At 38.3% G+C, this 15,518-nt stretch overlaps 2 protein-coding genes and 1 long non-coding RNA gene across 4 annotated transcripts; 1 reads left to right on the forward strand and 2 right to left on the reverse strand.

Annotated features, from left to right (window-relative positions):
- Positions 1-7,165: 7,165 nt before the first annotated feature.
- LOC122059220 (protein NUCLEAR FUSION DEFECTIVE 2) lies at positions 7,166-8,256 on the reverse strand. The gene is made up of 3 exons (XM_042621906.1): positions 8,036-8,256; positions 7,847-7,938; positions 7,166-7,748 (listed from the first exon to the last, which is right to left on the reverse strand). Exons 1-3 carry the CDS (start codon positions 8,087-8,089, stop codon positions 7,346-7,348), a joined length of 549 nt encoding a protein of 182 aa, XP_042477840.1. The 5' UTR covers positions 8,090-8,256; the 3' UTR covers positions 7,166-7,345.
- A 2,175-nt stretch (positions 8,257-10,431) lies between these two features.
- LOC122059157 (protein FAR1-RELATED SEQUENCE 5-like) lies at positions 10,432-11,232 on the forward strand. The gene has a single exon (XM_042621841.1). The coding sequence runs from the start codon at positions 10,432-10,434 to the stop codon at positions 11,230-11,232; it is 801 nt and encodes a 266-aa protein (XP_042477775.1).
- Positions 11,233-13,052: 1,820 nt separating this feature from the next.
- On the reverse strand, positions 13,053-14,911 carry LOC122058765. Of its 2 annotated transcripts, XR_006133918.1 has the most exons (3): positions 14,714-14,911; positions 14,511-14,625; positions 13,053-13,514 (listed from the first exon to the last, which is right to left on the reverse strand). It is a non-coding gene; the product is annotated as an uncharacterized LOC122058765 (long non-coding RNA). The 2 variants fall into 2 exon arrangements; XR_006133916.1 differs by having other exon boundaries at positions 14,511-14,911.
- Positions 14,912-15,518: the final 607 nt, after the last annotated feature.

Raw genomic sequence — 15,518 nt, forward strand, 5'->3', positions numbered from 1 at the left:
TGGCCTTGGATATGTGGCACAAGGATCTTCTGAAGTAATAGAGACTAAAGGCAAAGGAACTGTAGAAAATTCAATGAGGTTTGTCAAGGAGAAACAGAGGGGCTCACAAATGTTTGATAATGATAGATTTACTTCAGTTGACTATCAAAGACACAGAGGTTCTTGACAGAGATAGAGCTTTAAAAGTTACTGTTATGGGTGTAACTATTATGGATATAGGGTGGCAGATTGCAAAAGACAGACCAAACCTACAATACTTACTAGCAATAACAGGTTTGCTCCATTGGTAGAGAAAAGTGTAGAGTATTATAGGTGTCACAAGATGGGATATATTGCCGAAAATTATAAGACCATACTTTCCTACCAGAAGCAGGAAAAAACAAGGCAAAATGACAATTCTTCATGGAAACAAGGTTAAAGACAAAGAGAACTTATTACTGTAGCAAATAAGGCAGTATGAGTTGAGAAAAAAGAGAAAGCAGGAAGCAAATCATTAATTATTCAAACTGCCTTTAAAGCTCATAGCAAGCCATCACTGTGGATTCTTGACAGTGGGTGTTCCACTCACATGACAGGTGATAAGGAAAAGTTTCTGATTCTGGATTCAACTGAGGGTGGATTTGTCAAATTTGAGAACAATGATGGTGCAAAGATAGAAGGAAGAGGCATAGTTAAGTTGGATAGAGGAAAGATCAAGTCAAACAATGTCTTATATGTTAGCGATCTAATGCACAACTTAATTAGTGTGAGTCAAATTTGTGATAATGGAAATGAGGTTTTGTTCACCAAGGAGAGTTGTGTGATAAAGAAAATAAAAAATAGAAAGATTGTGGCACAAGGAACAAGAACTACAGGCAACTTATACATTCTGTTAGAAGCAAATGAAGATAGATGCATGATGGGGTAGAAAGATGAATGTTGGCTATGGCATAGAATGATTGGGCATATCAGTTTAAAAAATTTAACTAAATTGAGCAAAAAGAAGGCATTTAGAGATCTTCCAAATATCAAATCTCCAACAAATCATATTTATGCACCATGTCAAAAGGGAAAGCATACTAGGGCCACATACAAGTCAAAGGAGTACTATTCAAGTAAACTATTGGACTTGATTCATACAGATCTTTGTGGACCCATGAGAATAAAGGCAATTGGTAGAGAGAGGTACTTTATCCTATTCATAGACGAGTACTCCAGGATGACTTGTGTAATGTTCCTTAAAGACACGACTGAAGCCTTAGATTGTTTCAAGATCTTCAATAAGAGGTAGAGAATGAAACTGATAGGACAATTAAATGCTTGAGATTTGATCAATGGGAAGGAGTTTACTGGGAATCCATTTTCTAACTTTTGTCATGAGCGTGGGATTAGGATTCAACATTCTGCAGCCCATACCCCCCAACAAAAAGGGGTTGTGGAAAGAAATAATGGAACCGTTCAAGAGATGGCAAGGACAATGTTAATTGAAAACAATGTTACTATGAGGTTTTGGAAAGAAGCAATATATTCTACAGTGCACAATATATTCTACAGTGCACATCCAAAACATGTGTTTCTTTAGACCAAATGAATCCAATACACTATATGAGCTATGATATTAAAGGAGAGCCAATGTTAAATATCTTAGGGTATTTGGTTCTAGATGCTTCATCAAAATGAAGGATGACAGCCTTGGAAAATTTGATGACAGAGTAGATGAGGGGATTTTCTTGGGGTATTCTTCAAAGAGTAAGGCCTACAAATGCTATAATAAAAGATTGGGCAAAGTGGTAGAGAGTTCAGATGTAAGAATTGATGAACATGTACTCCATTCTAAATAGATAAAACCAGTAGAGCAGACTCATGAGGACTTTTATGATGATGCAACTGTAGATGATGAAGTTGTGGAAGTTCAAAATCATATTGATGATGAAAATACAGATGCTCATGAGACTGACACAGTGACAGAGAGAGATGGAGGACTCAGTTTTCAAAAGTGGCAAAAAGTGCATCCCCCACATCAGGTCAATCGAGATCCTAAAGCAGGATTGCAAACAAGAAAGACGAAATCTACTACATATTCATTACTTTCTCAAATTGAACCCAAATCTGTTGGGGAAGCAACTATAGATGAGAACTGGGTGAAGGCAATGAATGAAGAGTTAGATCAAATAGAGAATAACAACACTTGGGAGCTAGTTCCTAGACCAGCCAATAAAAACATCATTGGAACCAAGTGGGTTTTTAGAAATAAATTGAATGAAGATGGTCAGGTGGTTAGAAACAAAGCTAGACTAGTGTGCAAAGGCTACGCTCAGGTAGAGGGGATAGACTTTGATGAGACATTTGCACCGGTAGCAATATTGGAATCTATATGGATGTTCTTAGCATTAGCAGTTTATAAAGGCTTCAAGGTTTATCAGATGGATGTCAAGTCTGCGTTCTTAAACGGTAATCTTGAAGAAGAAGAAGTGTACATTAAGCAACCAGATGGTTTTCAAATTGGAGATGATCCAAACATGGTCTGTAAACTAAAGAAAGCCCTCTACGGCTTGAAACAAGCTCCAAGGGCTTGGTACTCCATACTAGACAGCTACTTATATCAGTTGGGACTTCAAAAAGGCATTGTTGATAATAACCTATATGTTATGACAGAGAACAAAAGTCAACTAGTAGTGGTGGTCTATGTAGATGATATCATCTTTGGAGGGCAAAATGATGAGGTGTGTAGACAGTTTGCAGAGCGGATGATGGCAGAGTTCGAGATGTCTATGCTGGGGGAGTTATCATACTTTTTGGGTTTGCAAGTGAACCAACAACAGAATGGTATCTTCATATCACAAGCAAAGTACATCAAGGAATTGTTGAAGGAATTTATGATAGAGGATAGCAAACCAGTAAGTACTCCTATGGTAGTAGGTTGCAGGTTGAGTTCGAGTGATGAGTCAGTTAGTATAGATCATACTCTCTACAGGTCTATGATTGGAAGCTTGCTATACTTGACAGCATCAAGACCTGATATCCTACAAGCAGTGTGTTTGGTCGCTCGATTTCAAGCTAGTCCGAAAGAGACTCATCTAGTGGCAATCAAAAGGATTTTTAGATATCTTAGAGGTACGATGGAGTATGGCTTATGGTACCCTAAGATTGGAAGTTTCACACTCACATCATTCTCATATGCAGATTGGGTTGGCAGTGTGGATGATAGGAAGTGCACTAGTGGTGGTACATTCTTTTTGGGGGCAGAGTCTAGTGGCATGGCATAGCAAGAAATAAAAATCAGTCTCTTTATCTACAGCATAGGTTGAATACATTACCGCTGTAGCTATTTGTACACAGATGATTTGGATGCAGAGACAAGTAAAGTAACAGACTTTGGAATTCACAATGATGAATCGGTGTCTATTAAGTGTGATAATATAGGTGCCATTAATATTTCAAAGAATCCAGTGCAGCATTCGAGGACAAAGCATATTAACATCCGATATCACTTCCTGAAGGAGAAGGTTAATGCAAATGAGGTGAGATTGGATTTTGTTCCTACATTTGAGCAGGTGGCAGATATTTTCACGAAAGCACTTCCCAAGGAAAATTTTGAAGCCCTTAAAACCAAACTTGGAGTTGTCACTCCACGTGCACAATAGATGGTATGTGTCCAGGGGGAGTAGGTGAGCATGCATAGAAACATCAAATNTTGTCACTCCACGAGCACAATAGATGGTATGTGTCTAGGGGGAGTAAGTGAGCAAGCATAGAGACATCAAATCCCTATAGGATAGGAAGATGCGGTGGGCACTCCTATAGGTGAGTCTATGCAGGGGAAAATCTATGTAGGGGGAGCATAGTCACCCTTTGTATTTGTTGTCAAAGGGGGAGAGAAATGAATCAAAATGACATCTGAAGAGCGTTGCCAACAATTCCAAAGGGGGAGATTGTTGGGAAATCGAATCAATTGTTGTCATTGTTGGCAATCATATTGTGATGGAGTCATATTGAAGGGACCGTAATCAATTCCTTGGTCTAATTTAATTTAATTAGATTGGTTCAAGTTCATTGGTCTAATTGAATTAGATTGGTTCAATTTCAAAATAGAACCCATTGGATTGAACCCATTGGATTGGTTCAATTTCAAACTACTAATGGTGGGACCAGCTCAACATGTTTTTAAGTTAAAATAGATATTATATTCTGATATGGGTTTCTCATGTGAGTGAGCAATTAATGGCCAAGAAGACTTAAAGGGTCACTCCGTCCAAAAGAAAGAAAAAACTAAAAAGGTGGGACCCTCCTATACAACAGAATAGCTATTTCTCTCAAAGATAGATGACAGCAGGGCATTGCATTAAGTGTTTTGCAGGCATTCAACTGTTTTGCAGGCTAGAGTCCGAGATTGAATAGAAGTGAAATTGTTTTTTTGAAATTGAATTATGATATAACAGGTTTCCTTTGTGTGTGACTTTACGGAATCAAGAAACGACTCCGATAAGTAGAGACCGAGTATAAGAGTGAGTTTTGTAGCTTTTTCTTTAAAAAATTCTATGCTGCAGATTCGTTAAAAATTGAAGGCAGCCAAGAAAAAAAAAAAGGAAAAAGAGAAGTGAGAAATAGTGAGAGCTGTCTAGAGATGAAGAGAAGCATGGCAGATTGAGCGCGTGAGATATAGCACACTTTGAAGAGAAAAAAAAAAGGGGAGTATTGTTGCTGCTATGTTGATGGTTTAAGCGTGTTCTTCTTCTATACATCAAGTAAGAAATCATCAACTGGATTACACAAGCTGAGGTAATTCGTATCTGAAATCCCTATTTTATACTCTAGAGTCTGTTAATTGTTGAAAAACTCTAGATCAATGAGGTATTGGGTTGGGATTTTATTGATTTAAAATTGTGAACCTAGCAAGTTGGGGCTTGTCTAGGGTGTGGGGTTGTTGCCCTTGTCTGAGTTGCATCTCAGATTGAAGCAGGGATAGGTTCCTAGACCATTGTAGCGGTTGAAAAAGTTGAGTATTGGGGAAATACGAAACCCTATATGGGTATTCCTCCGTGGAGTAGGCACTCTGGCTGAACCACGTATATCTGGTGTTATTGTCTCGCATTTATTTTTCTACATATATTTAAAGTGCGTGTTGTGCAGAGTGGTGGGACATTGTCTGGTAGACCCAGCCACATTGTGGTGTGAGGTGGACATGTCGTTGTTTGCGTGATTGGTAATTACGGGATTGCCCCGGCCAATCTAGAACTAAGCAGTGGAAGCTTTTGTTGAGTTGCAAATAAGGAAATTTTTAGAAACACTGATTCACCCCCCTCTTAGTGTCAACCTGGGAACATCATTTGTGATTATAAATAATAGAATGTGGGAATTATTGAAGAACCCAAAGTCCAATTATATTCGGTCACATCGCTGATCCACTAGTGAAAAAAACACTTCAGCCGAGAAGTTGCTATCAAGAACCTCTTTTTCTTTTAAAGAAATGTTATTTTCTTTGGAAAATAGTACCCCACCCTCTCTTTCGTTGATTTTCAATTCAGTATTTTGTATGAAGTCTAACAATCTGTTTATAGTTATTCCAAGGATCATGGCAAAACTGGTCATTGAAAAGATACGATTAGTTACTAGGAATGAAATGTATAAACTTTATTATTTTCAGCTTTGGTTTATATAAATATTTTTAAATAAAAATAAAATAATGATCAAAGATGTCATTTCACAAGGAGGAAGAAAGGGAAACACTAGGAAGTGTTGGTGTAGGCCATACTCCCAGAACAATGTTCCTTAAAAAAAGAGGGGGAAAATGATTCTCTCTCTAGAAATTCTATTCCCTTATATTTTCTACCCTCCTTGATATGAGGGTCCTTATTGACGAAATATCCCACATCTCAACGATTGGTAGGGCATGGGAAAGTACCTTGACATTGGCATCATTGGGCACCATTATTATTTAGAAAAAAGAGTGGGAAAAAAAAAAATTCTCCATAAGAAGGCATAGAAAGTAAGGAAACCCCGATGTCTCAAGAGTCAGAGATACTTTCCCTCATGTAATACGCAGGCCCTGGGAGGCAGGCTGTCATGTAAATAAGCCAAGTTTCATGATTATAGTTCAGATAATCCTACTGTTTGCTGCAAGAAATGTCATTCTTTTGTACACTTCTGCTATTTTGATATGACTCAGTCGAGTTGATCGTAACTCCATACTCTCTAATGTTGATTACTGGTTTACTCAGTCACGGCTTTCCTTTTGGATGTTCAAATTGTTGTTTCCTCGTTGAGTAAAAATGCTAAGAAATTGTTTTCAGTATAGAGTTTCATCAACTTGGTTCTTATGTTTCACAACTATTACAATTTTTTTTTGGTGACAAGTTACTTTATTACTTGAACCATCAATCATGTGGAAAAATACCCTTATTTCAATTTTCAGCTCTGTGATTTAACTGGATCTGGTTGATGATGGGATTAGGAGTCTTGGGTATACTATTTCTCATCTCTCATGTGAGTTTTTCTTCTTTGTATTTGATATTCCACTGCGGATATTGGAATATTCTAAAACCTTCTTAAATTGAACCTTGTAGAGAAGTCTCCGGCCATGGCTGTTTCAGAGGGACATGAAAGCAGTGCCAAATCATTCCGGGGAGACAAGTTCAGATAATCTGCTCCAACATCAGAAGCGTAGTTGGTATCCCCAGACCTTCCTTGTTTTTGCTTACAGGCTTGTCAGGCTGATCCGATCTTACCTTCCTCTTATGTTTATGATCCATAGAGTAGAACATCATAGTTCATCAAAAGAACCAATTTTCTTTGCTTTATTCAGATCGTGCAAATAACCATGAATTGCTGAAACAAAAATTCTTGGATGCATCAAAGAGGTTGGAGCTTGGAGCTTCGAGGGCTTTAAGCAAGGAGTCATGAGGATCATAAAGTCACTGGTTTTTTAACTGACAATTGTGGAAAGGTTATGCTATGAGATGTGCCAAGTGCTAATATTATGGATTTCACAAAGAGGGTTAATCAGGGAATCTCAGTGGGGTGTCTGGTGGGTTCAGGACCTTCATGTTTAGTTAAGAGGCAATTGATATCAGATGAAAATACGTTTCCCATCTTAAATTTAGAGAACTTTGTAACCATTGCAAGCGAAGTAGTATGTAATATCTTGTAACTAAGACACTACTAAATTCAGGTTATCATCGTAAGGAGATAGGATAAGGGTATGCTTTACATAATGAACACATTTAACATGAGCATTTGGTCGAACAACTCTTGCGCATCATCAGTATTTACAAAAGATCCACAATACCAGTTCATAGAGTTCATACTCTGTAAAACTAGAGAAAAACCCAGATCGCATGTTAAGAAAGAGCATGAAAATTAGAGTCAATTACGAAGCACGAAGTTCTAGGCCACCATCATCATGCATTTTCCAGAACACTTCGCTAGCAGCATCAACCATAGTTGCATCAACAGCAACTGCACCAAAGACCGCTCTGAAAGCACCACAAACAACAGATGGCATCGAAGCATTGGTTTTCGGAGAAACCCTAACAATGTTCTCCAACCCTAACCGCAACCCATCCGCAGCACAGGCACTCACTTCGGAGACGTCAATGATCCGAAGATTCAGATCCTTCCCTGATATCTCTGCATCCTGTGAGAGTGAGCTAAGCGCGACGGATGTTTCTATAACGCCCTCTCCCAAAATGCTTAAAGCTTTATTGTTCTCGCCGGAAAAAGAGGTGTGGGTCATGGCCCGACGAAGCAGAACCTTGCTTTGGAACTTGTAACTGCATATGAAAGATGAGGTAAGGAGGAAAAATTAAAAGAAAACAAGAAAACGAATTTAGGGTTTAAGAATTTTCATGAAAACAAAGGGTAGACTTGCCCAATTTGGTTCTGTAGATTTTCTAGAGCAACTTCGAACGGGGACGAGCGTTTCGATGTCAAAATGTGGTGATCATAGTCGGCACTTGCTCCCTGTAGGCAAACACGCTCACACAGAATGGTTTTAGAAAGAAATTTTGTTAAGTTCGTCACTAACACTTGCAGATCCCTAAACTTTCGTCTAGATTACCTGAAGAAGGGAAGAGAGAGAAATGATCGTGGCGAAGAACAAACCGATATGCATCTTGAAGCTGCCTGAACGATTCGAGTCCCGTCGTCCTTACTCTGTAGTCTGGAGTCTGCACTCTGGTCTGGTGTTTTCTTAAAGACCAAGTAAGTGCACACTCGCGGGGTCCGCTGGAGGAAAATACCTCTCGATTCACTTTTCAAGGGTTCTCTATAGCTTCCAAATGTGTCATCGCCTCTATTTTCTACCCTCTTCTCTTTTAGCCAAAGATTAGAAATCAGGTGGGGCCGTGGGCTCAATTTTTGCGATAAAAATCCTCTTGCTTTCATCCCTGTTTTTTCTTGTTTTGTTACCGGTAGAACACGACACGTGGACAGTTCATCACCCACGGTCAAGATTAAGAAGGTTGGGTGAGGGTTATTACATCCAGTTTACAAGTGTGGATGACTCGAACCAACCTTCATAACCGGTTCACCCAAACAGTAAGGTTTAGAACATGTTTTGAAATTTGAATTTCAGAATCCCTAAATGCTGGGTTTCCCTTGCACGATTCTCTCTCTCTCTCTCAACCCTTTCGCTGCATCTCTCTTGCTCACAAGTGAAAATCTCCCTATGGTTGAAGCTCACGAATGAAAATCTCCCTTAGTCTCTCTGTCCGATGCTCTCATTGGGTTTGAATCTGAAAGGAGCTCTGGGAGGAGAAAACCCTAGCTAGCAAAATCTGCTCACGAAGCTCGCTCATTGCTCTGCGAAGGTTTCGCTCTACTCACGAAGCTCGCTCATTGCAAGCTTGAAAGATTCTCCGCAGATATCTCTCACCCCTCTCACTAATTCGAGGCAACAGGTTACAATCTCGACGATAAGGGTCTCTCTCTCCCTTCTCACAACCCTCTCACTGCGACCGAAGGAGTGGGTTTCTCTGCGAACAAAGTCGCCGTCTGCTCAAGTATGTTTAAGAATCGTCTGTTGTTTCATGACTTTATAGATAACATGTACCTAAGTTCTTCTTTCTATTAGATTTATGGGTGATTTTAGTTTTTATTTCATCATGGATTTCTTTATGTACGATTGTGTTCTTTTGTTTTAAATGTAATCCAACTCTTACTTGGTTTATATCCATTCTTCCTCTCTTCTTCTTCTCCTTCTTGTCATTTTTCTCTGGTTTAGCAAAATGATCGACTATTGTTCCAGAATTTTTGTCCTGCTTAATCTTGAATTCTTGTTCCTAGAAGAAGGTAATCTATGCCTACTACACTCTAATACATTGTTTGAATCTTACTGTTTAGCAACAAGGAGCAAGAGTCGGGGAAAATGAGGTTGGGTTTGGGGCCGATTCCATTCCAGATCAGCCAAAGAGGAAGGCCAAGTGATCTGTATTGAAAATATTTTCTCAAAAACATTTTGGTAGTCATTGATGTTTCCAACTATGTCCCATTGGCTGTGTTGGGTTTGAGATTTGGAATGCAGAAAAGAAAGCCTGGCTTAGGTTAAATTATTGTATTTCGATCTGGGCCTTGTTTTTGCATAGTTGAGTCAAATGGACTCCACCATTCTATAGAACAATGAAAACCATGCTGGGTGGGTAAGGAATGGCACATATCTGTTGTATATTTCTTTAGATACTAAGAACCTTGTTGTGAGAGGTCGCAAGGGTAATCTGATATTTTGGGCTCTTTTATTTTTTGTTGGATTTGCATTTAATTGTTGCTACTAGTTTCTTCTATCCTTGGCTTATTTTGTAACTTTATCCCCTCTTAATTGTCATTTTTTTTTGAGGTTCCTTTTCTTCCCTCTCTTAACAAGCAGGGGCAAGATAAACAGTGGCCATAACATTTTTGTACATTTCTTCTCTCTCTTTCCAGGATCCTTTCAAATTCAGATAAACAAACTATATCTCTAAAACTATGTTTGGGTGAACCAAGGTTACATTATTTTTCAGTTTCATGACTTTATAAATAATATGTACCATTACAAGCTAAGTTTTTCAGCCACTTTCTTTTCTAACTAATGTAACCTTCATTCTTCTTCTTTGACTGGCTATAAGATCCATATTCTAAGAACTAGGGTCTATTACATCCAATAATGTAGTAGTATCTAAGGTATCATTGTTTTTATTTGTTTTGTCTAGTATGGAGAATGCTTGTTTGAATGATGCGAGGGAACCTCGGGTTGGTATGTTATTCAATTCAGAACAGGAAGCATATGATTTTTACAACAGTTACGGGCGGGCAGTGGGGTTTAGTATTAGGAGGCACACTGTGAATAAAAGCAAGAAAGACAAAATGACTATTACGTCAAGGCGGTTTGTCTGTTCGAAAGCTGGGTCTTGGCAACCAGACAAATGAGACAACAATATTACTAACCCCCGAGCTGAGACAAGAACAAGTTGCAAAGCACAGATGGCCATATGTTTGGGTGGGGATGGAAAATATATGTGTCTTGAATTTGTGGGGGAACATAATCATGATCTTCATACTGATTCAACAGTTCATATGATGCGTTCACAGAGGCATATGTCAGACATACATATGTATGAAATTGATTTGGCTGATGACTCGGGCATTAGACCTAGATTCACAGTTGAGTTGATGGGTAGGCAGGCTGGTGGGATCGAGAACTTGAGCTGTACGACCCAAGATGTTAGGAACTATCTCCGTACTAAAAGAATGAGTGCCTTATCATATGGTGAAGCAGATAGTTTGTTGAAATACTTTATTACTCAAACTAGGAACAATCCATCTTTCAAATACTCAGTTCAGCTGGATAATGAAGAACAAATAACTAATATATTTTGGGTTGATCCAAAGATGATCATTGATTACGCACACTTTGGAGATGTAGTCAGTTTCGACACTACATTTCGCACCAGCAGACAGTGTAGGCCGTTTGGGGTGTTTGCTGGATTTAATCATCATAGAGGATGCACTGTATTCGGGGCCACACTTTTATATGATGAGATAGTGAAATCTTTCAAGTGGTTGTTTGAGGTATTTGCTGAGGCACATGGTGGAAAGAAACCTATAACTATCTTCATGGACCAAGATGCTGCAATGACTATAGCATTAATAGACATGTGGCCTCAGACGTGGCATGGGTTGTGTACATGGCACTTAATGCAGAATCGCATTAAGCATTTGGGTAATATGATGAAAGATGGCTCCGGGTTTCTTAAAGATATAAAGAAATGCATATACCAATAGGATGAGGAAGAACAATTCGACAGAGCATGGTCTAAATTACTTAGTGAAAATGGTGTTATGGATAATGCATGGTTGAGGCACATGTATACACTTAGAAATAAATGGGTGAAGTGCTACATGAAAAACACATTCACATTAGGTATTCGAAGTACACAACTCAGTGAGAGTTTGAATAGTGATTTGAAGGAGTATTTGAAGTCAACTTTGGATGTTGTGCAATTTTTTAAGCACTTTGAGAGAGTTCTTAACCAGAAACGTGGCAATGAATTAAAAGCTGAATTTGAAGCAAGAAACAAGTTGCCATGACTTGCAAATTCAATATCAATTGTCCAGAAATAAGCTGGGGAACTTTACACTCCTACAATTTATGCATTATTTCAAGAGGAATATAATTGGATGACTGTTTGTTGCATCAGAGACCGAACTGATAGATATAGAAAGGGTTGCCAAAATTGGAAGTGAATCTGACTGTTAGATTGGAAGATATCAAGGAGTTATGAAAAAATTTCATTAAAAAAGAAAAAACCAGAAACAACAGAAAATAGTAATCAAAGAGAAGAGTGGCAAGTGAAAACAAAAACAGAAAGTGGGGAATGAAATTAGTAGACACGGAAAGAAAGTAAGAAGAAGGAATATAAATTTAAAGTAGAAGGAAAATAGAAACTAGGGCATGTAAGTTGCTGCGGCAGGACTCTATAGTTTGTTGTGTGCTGCCAACAGGTAGTAGGATTGATGGGGGTAAGAACGGAAAGTTCAACTGTGTCCTGAGTTACAATTGCAGCACACTTTTTTGTTCTTCTGTACTACTTAATGTCTTTGGGAGGACAAATTTGGTCCTATGAAAGAGCACATATTTTTGTACTTTTGAAGTTTCTATAAGACAAATTGTTGTCCTACTGTGGTGACTTGGGTGATTATTGTGTTCTCATATTCAACTCTGTTTAAATGCCACTGAATTTATATATTTTGAAACATCATGAGGAGATCTATTATGGAGATTAAGTGCCTTATAGTTTGTGACAACACAAAATGTTACTGGAATCAGTTGTTTAGGAAATTGATCAATGTAGTTGTGGTGATGATTCTGTTCAAGACTTCAAGTGAAATCTTTTTTTATTTTTTTGGGTGAGGGGGGAGGTAGATTAAGTCCACAATGGTTGGTTTTCCATATATACTAAGCAACTGATATACTGCCTAATTTGTCAGGGTATAACTGCAATCTCTACATGAATGTTTTGGAATCTTCATTGTGCAAGTTTATTAATCATAGATTTACTTCCATTTCCGGATTCAAATGTACCTGGCAAGTTGCAACATGGCAATACTGCTTTCATCAATACTGTATGTTTTTATTACAACTAGGTTCCAAGTGGTTCTTGTAAGAAATATTTTGTTGTACATGTAATATACAAATGGAGAGGATGACTTCTTGTCCTGCATAATTGGGCAAGGGGAGTAAGGATAAGGAACAGGGGAAGTGTTTGAAAGAAGACATGTCAGGGAGGTGTTGAGATTGAGACTTCCATTTATGCACAAGGAAAATAAATCCACTTCACACATTAAAGGATTTTAACAAGGAGATGAACATATACCCATTGATTATGAAGTTTCAAAGATTAATTAGTTTATGTTTCAACTCAGCCTTCGATCTCTGAAAGCTGCTTGATCTTGAATATTACTAAACTTTAAGCTACTTGATCTTGACTATTCATGAACTTTGTTTGCTGAAACAGCTATCATTCACACCCAGGAATCTCCAATCCCCAATCCTCTTCCTGAACTTTTCATTAACAAACAAAAGTTAATAATCATCCGAAAAGGAAAAAAAAAATTATGAAGTCTTACATAAAGTCTTGATCTTGTATTTACTCCGTACATAATATGAAATAGACTTTAGTACTATTTACAAGGCCGTTACATAAAAGACATAGCACGAGAGAATTAACACCCAAATACATAGGAAGATGGTTAAACCATAATAATGGTTGAGCAACGACTGGTCCACTAGTATTTGTTTCCGCACTTGTGGACTATAGGAGGGTTGACGAATAGCCGAGATGACCCGTGTGTTCCTATTAACACTTTCTGTTGAATAACATGTTCCTGTGTCTACAGTCTCAGTATAATTCCTCGATACTGGGTCCAACCAAATAAAACATCCCGGATGTTTTCCGCCTACCGGACATCTGTAAAATCTTCGTCCAGGATTCCTCGCCGTTTGAGAAGTTCGGATGACCATCACCTCTCCACAGCTACACATCCGTTGTTGTGCATCCATTTCTCTGTAAAATGCAATATCCATAAGAGAATAATTGAAATGAATATATCCTGTCAATAACCCTGAAACAAATAACCAAATATACAGTCTGCACTAAAAAAAGGTTATATTCTTACATCATAGAGCTTACTGTCAGTTCTACACAAAGATGAATTTTATCCCTGCATTGAAAGCTCATTAACCAGTAAACTCATCCCAATGATTCCATACATATTCTGAATGAAGTTGCAAAGTTTGTCATTGCACAGTTACTAGAATTGCATAAGCAAAGGATGTATTCATTAAGAGTCCTAAACTTAATATTTAGAGTGTGAATAGACAATAAGTATTATATTGGAATGAGATATCTCTGATATTCTTTTTTAAGAGGTCCTAATAGATCTGCTCTTAATACCTATGTAGCCAGCTCGCAGAGCAAAACCGACATAGACAATAGATAAAGTGGAAAAGAAGATGGATGCCTTATCTAATGGGCTCTCTCATCAATTTAATTTCAAGATAAACAAAAGGAGAAAGATGAGTAGCAATATGGCAGCTATCCAGCCTTATCTAATGGGCTCTGAAACCGTCAAGATTTTAAAATGCAGACTAGAACAACCAAGCAGATATGCCAATTTTCAATATAGGATTCTAAGCCGTGAACCAAATAGCCAAATATCCATAAGAGAAGAAGTACAATGCAACATTTAATATACAGTCAATGCAATATCCATGCATCAAATTTATACAAAATAATTGCAGGGGAAAAAAACAAGACTAGAGCTGGTCTATCGGCTGACAGAGCAAGATAGGGGAAAAAAACAAGACCAGTGTGGAGTCACTGGTGAGAAAATACTGAGAATTATAATCATTCAAGAACTTTCACTACTTTACTGTCATTCACAAACTACCAGTGAGGGAAGTAATATGATCCCATTGAGGTTCCTCTGCTACACGAAAAAAAAAAAAGAAAAAGAAAAAAAAAAAGGTAATTAACAAGGAAAGCCAGAGTAGTTCATACCTTAGGGTCATCAATCCAGTAAGTGTGCGAGATCAGTTGCAAGGGCTTCGTTAATGTTCGAAATCACTCAGTAATTCGAGATAACCAATGAAGGGGGAGAGCGTGTACGAAGCTTCTGGTTAGAGAGTGGAGAAGAAAATATTTAGGGTTTAAAAAAGAGTGAAGAGAGAAGAGAAGAGGAAAGTAAGTTTTAGGTTTCATACCTTAGGGTGATCGAACCAGTATGTGCGCGAGAACCAGCAGGGGGCTTCATTGATGTTCGAAATCTCTCTCTAATTCGAGGCAACTGAGAGAGAGCGATATCAGTGCATAGGAGAGAGAACAGAGATTGAAGAAGTCAAGAAGGGTTGCAGGGGGCTTCGTTGATGTTCGAACACGCTCACTATTTCAAGAATAGCCGAGATGAGATCAGTTGCAAGTATCCTTTGAACCAAGAGATAGCGTGTAAGAGGGAATGAGAGAGATAACAGAGGGTGAAGATGAAGAAGAAGAAGAAGAAGAAGAAGAAGAAGAAGAAGAAGAGAGGAGGAAACGGATTTTAAGGGAATGAGAGAGATAACAGAGAGTGAATAAGAAGAAAAGAGGAGTTAACGGATTGGGTTGGGTCATACCTATCTCAGTCTGGTTCACTTACCTCAACCTGGTTTTGGTAGAGCTTCAACCAAGCAAGCATCGGGACCGTTCACTAAAAGTTATCCATGTGTCGTGTGCTGCAGGTAGCAAAACAAGGAAAAACAAAGATTGAGAACAACAGACGATTTTTATCCCAATTTTTGTGGAAATAAGTGCAGAGGGGATTCTCACATGTACGTCCAAGCGAACGTATGCGTAGAGGTGTAGAGGATTTTATAAATTAAAAAAAAAAAAAAATTTGTCATGAGGTGAATCATTTCGAAAGGAAAAAAAAGAGAGATAGACAAAAGCCATCGTGTAGCATGTCTAATTAGGGGATACACAGGAGTATAAACAGGATGTGTGTATTTTCTATTTTATGCCGGGGGGGGGGGG

The sequence above is a fragment of the Macadamia integrifolia genome, chromosome 13, assembly GCF_013358625.1.
Source record: "Macadamia integrifolia cultivar HAES 741 chromosome 13, SCU_Mint_v3, whole genome shotgun sequence".
Taxonomy (NCBI): Eukaryota; Viridiplantae; Streptophyta; class Magnoliopsida; order Proteales; family Proteaceae; genus Macadamia; species Macadamia integrifolia.

What these genes read in the sequence shown, in the direction of transcription:
- LOC122059220 (XM_042621906.1), bottom strand. Translation starts at nt 8,089, where the DNA reads ATGCATATCGGTTTGTTCTTCGCCACGATCATTTCTCTCTCTTCCCTT. An exon ending in CTCTCTCTTCCCTTCTTCAG is followed by an intron (nt 7,939 to 8,035) that starts GTAATCTAGACG and finishes GTTTGCCTACAG; the next exon opens with GGAGCAAGTGCCGACTATGA. An exon ending in AATCTACAGAACCAAATTGG is followed by an intron (nt 7,749 to 7,846) that starts GCAAGTCTACCC and finishes TTTCATATGCAG; the next exon opens with TTACAAGTTCCAAAGCAAGG.
- LOC122059157 (XM_042621841.1), top strand. Translation starts at nt 10,432, where the DNA reads ATGGCCATATGTTTGGGTGGGGATGGAAAATATATGTGTCTTGAATTT.